At 63.4% G+C, this 11,458-nt stretch overlaps 4 protein-coding genes across 4 annotated transcripts; 1 reads left to right on the top strand and 3 right to left on the bottom strand.

Annotated features, from left to right (window-relative positions):
• Positions 1-4,116: 4,116 nt before the first annotated feature.
• MNEG_8221 (hypothetical protein) lies at positions 4,117-4,564 on the bottom strand (the record flags this gene model as incomplete). Its single annotated transcript, XM_014043308.1, has 2 exons — positions 4,117-4,320; positions 4,481-4,564. 2 exons carry the CDS (start codon positions 4,562-4,564, stop codon positions 4,117-4,119), a joined length of 288 nt encoding a protein of 95 aa, XP_013898762.1.
• A 1,107-nt stretch (positions 4,565-5,671) lies between these two features.
• Positions 5,672-6,162, bottom strand: MNEG_8220 (hypothetical protein; the record flags this gene model as incomplete). Its single annotated transcript, XM_014043307.1, has 2 exons — positions 5,672-5,875; positions 6,040-6,162. The coding sequence occupies 2 exons, from the start codon at positions 6,160-6,162 to the stop codon at positions 5,672-5,674; spliced, it is 327 nt and encodes a 108-aa protein (XP_013898761.1).
• Positions 6,163-6,753: 591 nt separating this feature from the next.
• Positions 6,754-8,916, bottom strand: MNEG_8219 (ubiquinol-cytochrome c reductase cytochrome c1 subunit; the record flags this gene model as incomplete). The annotated part of the gene is made up of 6 exons (XM_014043306.1): positions 6,754-6,927; positions 7,203-7,328; positions 7,604-7,732; positions 7,910-8,071; positions 8,485-8,580; positions 8,782-8,916. 6 exons carry the CDS (start codon positions 8,914-8,916, stop codon positions 6,754-6,756), a joined length of 822 nt encoding a protein of 273 aa, XP_013898760.1.
• A 774-nt stretch (positions 8,917-9,690) lies between these two features.
• On the top strand, positions 9,691-10,139 carry MNEG_8218 (hypothetical protein; the record flags this gene model as incomplete). The annotated part of the gene is made up of 1 exon (XM_014043305.1): positions 9,691-10,139. A coding segment is annotated over one exon (449 nt), but the record flags the coding sequence as incomplete, so codon positions are not given.
• Between the last annotated feature and the right edge of the window lie 1,319 nt (positions 10,140-11,458).

Genomic DNA, 11,458 nt, shown 5'->3' with positions numbered 1-11,458 from the left:
GTGACCGAGCGCGCGATCGCGCAGACGCGCCGCGCGCCGCGGGTCAGCGGCACAGCGCGGCGCCGTCATTAGAGCTTGCGGCACTGTTTTAGCCATCCACAGCAGATAGAGAAGATTCTTGCAATTTGGCCTTGCGGCGGCGATTTTCGGGCGGCGGCAGCTTGTGCCCCGCCGCACACAGCCAAAGCGCAGGCAGTTTCTCGAGTGATTGGCCGCGATTCCTGCGGTTTTTGTGGTGCTTGCAGCTGCGCAGCAGCACGGAGCATCCCAATTATATGTGTTGGCATGTGTCAGCACCTTATGCAGTTGGTCCCCCCCCAAATATCAGGCACGTTACAATCAAATCGCTCCTCAACTCAATCGCCAATTCGTGAGTGCTGGAATGTGTAAACCGCAATTCGTCTGCCGTCCCAACCTGCTGGCTGCGCTCGCTGCAGTAACTGCAATCGTATGCCAGCATGAGTCAGCACACCAGCGGCAAACCCTCCGGTGTTCCGGACCAAGCCCGCGCCCCCCTCCCCCTGAAACACAAGGCCAGGCAGGCATTACTCAGAGTCGCTGCCGCCGCGAGAAGCCAGCAGCCCGCGCTCCAAGGTCCTGCGCGCCCGCCCCGCCTGCAGCATCAACCACCCCGGCGCCTGCAGCAGCGCCTGAGGCGCCTGCCGCACCGCAGCCGCCGCCCGGCCCAGCGGCCCATCCCCCGCCTCGCCCTCCCCCCGTCTCTCCCGCCGCCGCGCGCCCGCGGCGCCCCGCTCGCCCCTCCGCCTCCGCAGCTCGCGCCGGCGCGCGGCGCCGTCGTCCCCGTCTTGCGTCGTCGCCGTCCCCCGAGGCTCGTCGCTCCAGCCGCTGCTGCTGCCCCCAGAGCTTCCGTCGCCGCCACGCGGCGGAGACTCCCCGCTGTTGCCGCCGTCCCACGCCGCCAGCGCGCCGCGCGGCGCCCACAACTCCTCGCCCCCATCTCTACCACTTCCGCGGCGCCGCCGGCCCCGGCCGCCCCTGCTCCCGTACCCGTCCCCTCGGCCGCCCTGCGGCCCGAGCGGCGGCGACAGCTGCTGGAGCAGCGCAAACGTGCGCGCGTGGTCGTAGGCGGGCAGCGCGCAGGCCGACGCTGCAGTTGAGGCAGCAGTCGCCGCGGCGGCGGCGGCGTGTGTGACGTGCGAGAGCGCGTCTGCGAGCTGCGCCTCGCGCATGGCGGCCGTCCTGCCGCCGACCTGAAGACGTGCGCGTGGGGCGCGGGGGCTGGCCGCATGAGAGCGTGCACTACAATGTGACCCGCGGTCGGCAGGCCCACGCATGGCGCGGGGGCCACGGACGCGCACGCTCACGCGCCTGCACGCACAAAAGGAGCGTGCGAGCTGTCGCGCACACTCGCACGGGCACACACAGAGAAGATATGACAAAATCACAAACACACAAACGTTGCAACCATGTGGTGACACACCCACGCACACACACACACACGCGCGCGCGCACACACACACACACACACACACACACGCGCGCGCGCGCGCACACACAAACACACCCCAACTCTTCCACACCCATGCAAACATGCTCGAATCCGCATCCTCACAAAACGACACCGACCTGTCGCTCGAGCTCCTGCAGCTGCGCCTTGAGGTCCACATTTTGCTGCTTCATGCGCTCGTGACGCAACTCAGACAGCCGCAGCTGCTCGCGGTACAAGCCGCCGACGAGCATGGTGGCCACGGTTGCAGTGCCTGAGACAAGCAGCGGTGTAATGGTCCAGCGTATGGTTGCGAAGGCGTGTGCGTCAGTGCATCAGAGAGAGAGAGTCACTGTGTGTGTGTGTGTGTGTGTGTGTGTGTGTGTGTGTGTGTGTGTGTGTGTGTGTGTGTTGTGTGTGTGTGTGTGTCGGGGTGGCAGGCGCGCCTGGTGCATCGCTCGCCAGCTCACAAGAGGCGCCGAATGGCTGTGCCTGCACCGCCACCCACGCGAATAATAAGCACTCGGACACATCACAAAACGAGATTCAAAGTGCACGCGCCCGTGTGGGCGCTTGGTTGCCCGCGCACCCAGGAAGGGCGCCACCTGCCGCACGGGTTCGGGCAGCTGCTGCCAGTTGGTCTTGACCGCGGTGATCAGTGGGTTGAGCACGTCCACGTCCATCCGCATGCCTTGGGACGGGGATGCATTTGTTTATTAGTTGCGTCATAGAATCTGTTGAGGTGCTTTTCTAGCACGGCGGCATGCATGCATAAGCTGCAGGTAAAAGGGACGCTGCCGCGCCGCGCCCTGCTCCACAGCAGCTGCGCGCATGTAATTATTGCAGCAGCATCCTGCTGGTGATGACGCAGGGCCCCACGCACCCATGCGGTGGCTGAAATCTGGGGGTTTTATCGACTTGGCTTGCGCAGCCACCCTTGATGATGTCTCGCGCCAGGCCCCGCTCCACGCGTGCCACCAGCTGCGCGGCAGGCGGGGCGGGCGGCGCGGGCGGCGGCACTGGATTAGCAGGTGTGACTCCGCATTGATTGCGGCGCTGCGTTTTCAATTGCTGGGCAGGCCCTGCCGCATGGGAGGCGGGCGCTGGCGCAGAACGCACGGGACGGCGCCGTGGGCTATCAAGGCAAGGGGCGCCGGCGCCGGCGGCGTGCACTCACGGCTTCACTACAGAGCTCGGCGAAAGATGGCCTGATGAGCCAGGACCCGGCGACGCGGCCGGCGCGCCCGACGGCGGCGCGGCGCCTGGCTCTGGCAGGTCGGCCGGTTGGTGCCGCTTGCTCGCGCGAACGAGCCAACTGGGTGGACCTCGGGGTCGGGCCCCTCCATCCAACATGACTGACTCGGGTGAATGCACTGTTGACTCCACTTTATGCCGAGCTGATAAGTATCATCTTAAGCTGGACGAATTTATATATGCCGAACTAGAGTGCGGGATCATCAGATCTACCAGAGGAGTGACTGTACACGCGTGCGCGGCCTCAGGAGATTGTTCGCATCAGGACCATCACAGCACAATAACAAACAACACAGGAGATTGCACAGAACGTGATTGTCGGCACCGCAGACCGTTGGTTCAGGGCGCGCGTCGTGCAAGCTCCCCTGCTCGTGTTGCCGTCCTCGGGTGGCACCTGCGCCCTCACAGGCTCACTCCATGCATGCGGCGCCGCTGCAGCAGCGACTGCTGGAGTACGAGCGGCTCGCCGTCGCACGCACGGACGGCGAGGGCTACCAGGCGGCTCATATAGCCGCAACGCACGGCGATTCAGAGGCGGTGCGGGCACTGCTGGAGGGCGCCGCGTCCTCCGGCCCAACAAGCGGGTGGGTTTCCCCGAGTTGCCTTGAGGAATCACAGCTGCTGATTACATGCTGGTGGCTTGCTGTGCAAGGCAGGGGCGAGTTGATTGTTGCGTCTACCAACTTCACCCGGCACGCACGCAGGCGATCAACTAAGGGCGAGCCATGTCCTCAGCAGCGGCAGCAGCAGCGGCAGCAGCAGCAGCAGCAGCAGCAGCAGCAGCAGCAGCAGCAGCCCTCCACACGCGCATTACTGGAGGCGCCACTCCACCAGCGCTTATCAGATTACAGGCGGTTGGCAGCCGCAAGCAGTGCCAGCGGCGAGCAGTTTGAGGCCGCCCACATCGCCGCCGCAGCGGGCGACTCCCAGGCGGTGCAGGCGCTGCTGGAGGAGCGCTGAGGGCAAACGAGGCGCGTTTGATGATGGCGACCAGCGTCTGCAAGTGTGTCCAGCAGCGTCACAGCACTGATTATTCTGCAACAAGTTGACATTTGTTGCATGAAAATAAACAAATGTGAAACCGAGCCAACCACATGTGCATTTTTCATGTAGCAGGCAGGACATGGTTGAAGTGCAGCAAACAATCGCACATGGTCCTTGCTGTATCCATTGTTGTTTGGCGCTTTGGTCCCCCGTCCCAACCAGCAAACCGTCCCAGTACTCCCTACAGCAGCTCACCCTTCCTCCAGTGCTGCACGCGGTCAACAGAAAGGACGCGTCAGCGCTGTCTTCAGGGGCTGCTGGCTCGCTCAAGCGGCGCAATTGATTGCGTAGCATCCGCGTCGATTCCTTGGTCAAGGCTTGCTGTAATATGGGGACTGCAGTACCGCAGCATCTGCTAATCACGGCAGGCGTCAGTCGTCCATTACCCGCCTCTCGAAATTGAAGCACCGCTCGCAACCCACTGCGCTGTGCGCGACGCACGCCGCCGTGCCGCACGGCAGCAGCTTGTACACGCCATCCACGCACAGCGGCCGCCGGTCGTCGTCGGGCAGGTCGATGCCCTGGTCAGCAAGGCTCTCCAGCTGCTCCTCTGTCATATTGTCCTGCAGCCGATACTGCGTGCAGCAGGGGTAGGCGATCATGGCATAGCCTGGTCGAGGCAACCGTGTGTGTTAGTGTGGGATGGGGCGAGCCCTGTTCTCCGTGCGGACTGTTCTAGTAATGGCCTGTTGGAATGGGCCAGCTGCAATGCCAGCCCTCAGGCATGGCACCTACATTGTTGCCTATGCGGAAGTCCATGGCGCAGCTGTGGCAGTACTCCAGGCCGTGGTTTTCGCAGAAGCACCATCCACGCAGCATGACAGTGCCGTGGCCAGCGCTGTTGACATGATCGGCCATGACGCAGGTTCCTGCACGTGTGCGTGAGCAGCGCCAATGTCCCTGTTGTTCATGTGCACTTAAGTATTCACAAAGACACTCAGCTGCCCTGCAGCACCAAACGGTACCATACGACACATCTGTTGCGCGACGCTGCTTGCGCCACAGAGCGTGGCACGCTTCAAGAGGCCGGCTGCCGATGCGTGGCCGCGATCAACATTCATTTATGTACGTGAGAGTCACCTTCCCGTTGGCCTCAAGGCTTCCGACGGAGATGTATGCCGTTGGACTGGACAGATCGCGATGCCAATGTCAATCAAACAAGCAGGGCTGGGACTCTTGTAATGCTTGCAAGCGAACCTGGTTCGGGGTGCATCAGCCCTGCGTACTTTTGTCCGGCAGGCACCCTTGGCAGCTGCCGTGCACGCGCCATTGCCGGAGGCGCCAAGTCATCAGCGCGCGCATACGGTGCCAGATTACAGGCGGTTATCGGCCGCAAGCGGCGCAAGCGGCGAGCAGTTTTGAGGCCGCCCGCCGCGGGCGACCCTCAGGCAGTGCAAGCGCTGAGGGAGCGACCCTGAGGGCAAACGCGGCGACACTGAGGGCAAACACGGCGCTTTCGACGATGGCGTCCAGCCTTGGCAGGGCGCGCCCTTTGTGTGGTCAGCCACATCACGGCAATCAACATCCTGCCCAGGTCAGCATTTATTCCATCATAATGGCCATTCAGAGAAGCAGAAGCAATCACGCACGCATGCCTTGCGCAGCTGGCAGGACATGGTTCAAGTGCAGCAGCAAGGGCACACAATCCCCGCTGTGCTCATCATTAATTGCCGTAATCGGCACATTTCTTGCACATTCAACCAGCAAACCGTCCCAGTACTCCCTACAGCAGCTCCCCCTTCCTCCAGTGCTGCACGCCGTCGCCAGAAAGGACGCGTCAGCGCTGTCCTCAGGGGCTGATGGCTCGCTCAAGCGGCGTACGTGATTGCGTAGCATCCGCGCCGCTTTCCTGGTCAAGGCTTGCTGTAACATGGCGCCTGCCGGTGTCGTGCAACGTAATGCGGCACCCACAAACCACAGCAGGCTTCAGCCGTCCATCACCTGCCTCTCGAAATCAAAGCAGCGCTCGCAGCCCACGGCGCTGTGCGCGAAGCACACCGCCGTGCCGTCCCGCAGCAGCTCGTAAGCGCCCTGGACGTGCAGCGGCGGCCGGGCGTCGTCGGGCACGCCGATGGCCTGTTCAGTGAGACGCTCCAGCTGCTCCTCTGTTAGTTCGTCTTGCAGCCGAACCTATGAGCAGCAGGTGCAGGCAAACACGGCACAAAGTGGTGCAGGCGACGGTATACGCCTGTGTGGGGTGGGGTGTGTAATGTCAAACCCCTTGCGTGCGGACTGTTCTAATGGCCTGCCGGGATGGGCCAGCTGCAGTGCCAGCCTTCAGCCCTGGCGCCTACGTTGTTGCACATGCGGAAGTCCATGCAGCAGCGGTGGCAGTACTCCAGGCCGTGGTTGGCGCAGAAGCACCATCCGCGCAGCCTGACGGTCCCATGACTGGCGCTGTTGTCGGGGTCGGCCATGGCGCAAGTTCCTGCGCGCGTGCGTGAGCAGCGCGAGCGTCGCTGTCTGTTCATGTGCACCACAGTATTCTCAAAGGCACCGAGCTGCCCTTCACCACCGAAAGCAGCACCAGAAACTCGTACACCCGTCGCGTGCCGCTGCATGCGCCACAGGGCGTGGAACGCTTCAAGCACCCAGCTGAGCGCGTGACCTTAACCAGCACTCACAAATCTAACTTTTCAAAAATCACCTCACGTTGGTTGGCTTCAAAGCAGGCTTCCGGCGGAGAGATGCTGCAAGACTTGATCGGTTGCAACGCCAACAAGCCGGGTTGATACACTTTTGAACGCTGGAAAATAGATGACGTGCGTGTCGGGTGCACCAGCCCTGTGCATTTTGCCCAGCACGCACTCTGGGCGAGCGTTGTAGCCAGCCCTGGTCCCAGCCCTCCTCGCACCTTGAATGCCACCAGCGCCCTGATGGTCCCCATACTACCACCAAGAGCAGGATCGATGCAACTTTACACAATGATGGATCTTCAAGCCAGATAAGCCAGAGGCCCAGCGGTGCGCCGCGGCCAGCGAGGCCCAGGAGGGGGCCCAGGAGCCGCATCAGTTGACCACATCCAGCACAACCCGCCGCGACTTGAGGGGCGCCCACTTGAGGCGCTTCTGGTACACCGCGAATGCCCACATGATGCCGATGATGGTGAGGGCCTTCACGCCCACCAGCTTGCGCTCGTCGTGCTCTGGGGACGCGGCCCACGCCAGGAACGTGGTCACGTCCTGCGGCGCAGACAACGATGTGCATTAATTCCGTGGAAACTGAGGCCTTCCAACAGTTTGTGCAGGCTGATGCATGGGTCCATCTCTTGAAGGCCCCAGAGGCGCGCCGCGCAGCTGCAAGCGAGCCTTGGCAACCACGCTCTGTCCGCGTCACCCACCCCCGCTGCTGCCGCCGCCGTTGGTGAGCATCCTGCACCGCTGATTCGCTGTAGAAATCACCTCGACGGCTGTAGACACTCCCACCCGAATTCCCCGACCGCCGCCGTGGCGCTCACCTTGGCCTGCTGACTGGAAGATGAGGGGGTGCCGTCGTCGTACTCCACGCCGCCATCGTTCAGCATGCGCGGCATGGCGATGGCGCCGCCAGGGAAGTACGGGTTGTAGTACAGCCCCTCACGCACCTGCCGGCGACGAGTCGGTGACGCAAGAAATGAGGGGGAAATGAGGGGTTTGGCTGCTGTGAGCCCTCCCCAGCCACGCTAGCCATGACAGCAGCTGCCACAACCGGCCATCTCTCGCATTTCGCCCCATCAGCCATCGTCAGCCAAGCTACGCTTCAAGCAAGCTGACTACCAATGGTATCTCTCTTCCCCCCCCCCTCTCTCTCTCTCCTTTTTGTCCCCTCGTCTTTCTGTCTCTGTGCCCCTCTCGCTGTACAGCCCTGCGCCCCGCCCACCGAGATGCCGGCTGGCGGCTCCTTGTAGCCGAGCAGCAGCGCAAAGACGTAGTTGGTGCCGTTGGGGCGCGCAGTGCAGATGAGGGACAGGTCCGGGGGGTAGGCGCCGCCGTTGGAGTAGCGCGCGGCCTGAGGTGGGGATGAAGGTGGGGTGTGTGGGGGGGGGGGAGGCATGAGCAGCAGGTTGGGGTGAGCTGGGGGAGGGCGCTAGCTGCGGTGGCCCCTACGCAGTGCGTCTGCCCCAAAGGCGGCAAGGGCGCCGCCAGTCGCCATTAAACCAGCCAACCGGCTCTGCTTGCGCCGCACTCGGCGCAGCCCAGGCAGGGGGCGCCTCCCCCCCCCTCCCTCCTGGGGGATTCTGCGTCTGCTCGCCTGCTCGTTGGCATATGGTGCGGGCAGCCCGTCCGACAGGCGGCCGGGCCGCTCATACATCTCCCCCTCGTCGTTGGGGCCGTCGATAACCTCCTCCTGCAAGGTGACAGAATCGGAGATGAAAGAGGATAGGATGGGAATCGTGTGGGGTTGGCTGCAGGCAGCATGCACCGCCGCTGATCAAGCAACAACCTCACCGCCCTGCAACCGCACACAAATCGCGTCACACCCATTGCCAGCACCGCGGCCGGCCACAGCACCCCTGCGGAGCGCGGGCACACCCCCACATCCCAGCCGCTGCGTCCGCCCCGGCCTGCCAGCCAGAGCTGCTGCGCGCCGCGCGAACGCGACAAATGATACGTGCTTGAACCTGCTGCTCCTCTTTGACAAGCCGGGCCGTCATCCACTGCCGCCGTCGACTGTACCCTGGGCTTCCCTGGCCCCTTCCGCGGCTGCACCTGGTGCCCCGCGCAGGGCGCCCAATGCTGACGTGTGTGCCCATCCCTCACCTCGGCAGCCATGGCCTTGGCCTCCTCCTCCGTGTATGCAACGCCCACCAGATCGCGGAAGTGGATGTACTGCATGCTGTGGCATGCGGCGCACACCTGCCAGCGCGGTTCGCGGGCGACCAACCCCGAGAGCGCAGCGGGTGGGCGGCCAAAACAATGGTTTTTGTTCCAAAACCGGTATGCAGCTAAGCATCAAGGTCTGTTTCATTGAGTCGCGGCGACCGATCAGACACCGCCCCTTTCCAAGCTCCGTGGCCCACTGTTGGTTGTCTTTTGAGGATTGAAAACCCATCTCACCTGCTTGTACACCTGGTAGCCACGGCGGATAGACGCATGGTCGTACGAGTCCAGCAGCCCGCTGTGTGACCACGGCCAGCTGCCCGCGTCCAGCCCGTGCTCCCCCTCGTGGTCCGCAGCGGCAGCAGTTGTCATGGCGGCAACCCCCGCGGCTGCGCCGAGCGCGCCCGCCGCCCAGTTCGCCCAACCCGAGCGCTGCTGCTCGGCGGCGGCCGACGTGCTCGCCGCGCGGGAGCCAGATTGCATCCCCAAGGCGGGCAGCACCTGCGGGAGCCATGGGGAACGGCCACAGCATCGCAACAACCCGAAACTGAGCGTGATCTGTATGCCCTAAGCTTCGGATGCTGATGCAAACATCTAGGTGGTCGTAATACTTCACAACAAAAAATGACACAAAATAGCCCTTAATGACGATCTCGCACTAGAGATCCACTGCCACGGGCACTCGCCTTGGAGACGGCACTGTCAGCGGCATGACCAGTGGCCTGGCCTTGCCTCAGACACCGCACAAGTAGTAAGCTCGCGCGCATGGCTGCAGCGTGAGGGTATGTGCGGCACCCACACGCTAATCAGCGACTGCTGGGGGCCAAAACGCGTCTGAGTTGTGCCTAAGAGATCCAAGGTGACAACCGACGCCAGATTCCCGAACAAAGCGAAGGAAAGCCTGCCGTTTCTTCCATCCTTGGCCCAGCTTCCTACGAGCTACCTCGCAAGGCGCCGGCAATACGTAGGTCGCATGTAGGCCGTGATACGCCTGTTTTCAGCTACGAAGCAGACCCACATCGACCCACGTCTGCGGGTACATTGGCATCATATCCGCCAAAGCCCACACACAGAGCACACACCTTGACCGCTGCTTGCGCGCATCTGCAGTCAACACCGCAGCATCAGCAGTGGCTAGCACACCAGATGGAGCACCAGGCAGTGGTGAGTGTGCAGCAGCTGTCAGAGGCGGCTTTGCCGCTTGTGCGCCTCGCCCTGGCTCTGCCAGATCTCACCGGTCCAGCGCCTCACCCCCGAACCCGGACGCATGCGCAGAGTCCGCAGCAGCAGCGCTGCCAGCGGCCTCAAGGGAATAGCCAGCACGACGTGTCTCTGGGGTCCGACAACCAGGCCGATGCCGCTTCACCAAGCGGCAGGCGTCTTCCGGTGGCACCCTTCGAGCCAGAAGACGGCGGCGGCTTCCCGCAACAGCATGGCCTGAGGCCAGGCGCCCCCAGCAGCAGCGGCCGAGTCAGCGCGCGGCAGCTGGCGCAGCTGTGCGCGGTGTATGGCGCCATTGCAGCGCACATATTCGTGATGGCCTACACAGACCCCCTGCAGGACCCCAGTTTTGTGATGCTGCTGCTGATGTTCACGTGAGCCTGTGCCGCCCGTTTGAGTATGGAATGGGCGGCCGCACGCCAGCAGCAGCGACCAGTGCTTGGCTGCTGCACATAGGCAGCTCCGTCTTTTTGAACCTGACCTGCACAACTCTGGTGGCCCCTGAGGCACCTGCCCCGTAACTGAGTGGTGCATCACGCGCCCGGCCGACCGCACCCCCCCCCCCCGCTCGCCGTGCATGTGTGCGCAACTTAGTGTGCAGCTGTCCCTGCTGCTGGCGATTCCCCTGGCCTTCTTTCTTCTGACCAGCCAGGGCCCCTTTGCGCGGCTGGGGCTCTACCACAGATACCTGCGGAAACACAGGTGAGGGGGCTGCCCCGGCAGGGGCACTGTATGCGTCCTGAGCCAATCACCAAGAGAGGGTGCGTCGCGCAGACGTGCACACACTGTTGATGGTTGGCTCAGGAGGCCTCCTGCACGCGCAAGCTTCAAGGTGGATACACCAGCACAGCAGGGCACCCAGCTGTTCACCTGTTTTTTTTGTGCTGGCGTCATCTAGAGAGATGCCCTCATTGTGCGAGCACGGAAGAAAAGCTGCAGTCTGCCTACTGCTTTGTGCTTGACTGGCGGCTGCTGCCCAGACGCGCCGCCTTGCCGCCCCCCTATGTCTAAATTTTCGTGATGCAGGGAGTTCTACCTGGCCTCTTTGCTGGCCGTCGCCGTATTTTGTGGGACGGGCGTGTACCGCCTTGCGCTCGCCCACAGCAACACGCCGCCCGCGCTGGTCTGGGCGCGCCCAGGGTTCCACGCGCTGTGGGTGGTCGAGCGCGCCTGCCTGCTGCTGCTCCAGTGCGCCGCGGCGCGCGCGGCGGCGCTGGCGCTGGCGCCGCCGGGGGAGGCGTGGCTGGCGGCGGCCACCGCACAGTTAGCGCGACCTATGTAATCGAAGTCGCGCGGCGCGGCACACTTGCTTTGTTACCGGTTTGGGGCACGTTGTCGAGTGGTCAACCAAAAGACACAAAAGCTGCGCAGCAAGCCGACTCCAGCACAACAGAAATGTTGAAATAAGCCGACAGTGCAGAAAGTTGCAAGGCAGCACAATGAAACAACAAAGCTCCAACAAACAAGTGCGACTGGCACCGCAAAAATCGCTCAGGAGCTCTGCTTGCCCAGGAGCGCCGCCTCCATGACCTCCACGGGCGCCTGCTCGGCGCCGGTGAACAGCCGGAACTGCTCGACCGCCTGGCCCACAAACATCTCCACGCCGTCCACCACCGCGCAGCCCGCGGCGGCGGCGTCGCGCAGCAGCCGCGTGTCGCGCGGCGTGTATACGGCGTCGAACACGAGCTTGAAC

This window comes from Monoraphidium neglectum (assembly GCF_000611645.1).
Source record: "Monoraphidium neglectum strain SAG 48.87 unplaced genomic scaffold scaffold01537, whole genome shotgun sequence".
Taxonomy (NCBI): domain Eukaryota; kingdom Viridiplantae; phylum Chlorophyta; class Chlorophyceae; order Sphaeropleales; family Selenastraceae; genus Monoraphidium; species Monoraphidium neglectum.
This window is presented reverse-complemented; position numbering and strand designations above follow the sequence as displayed.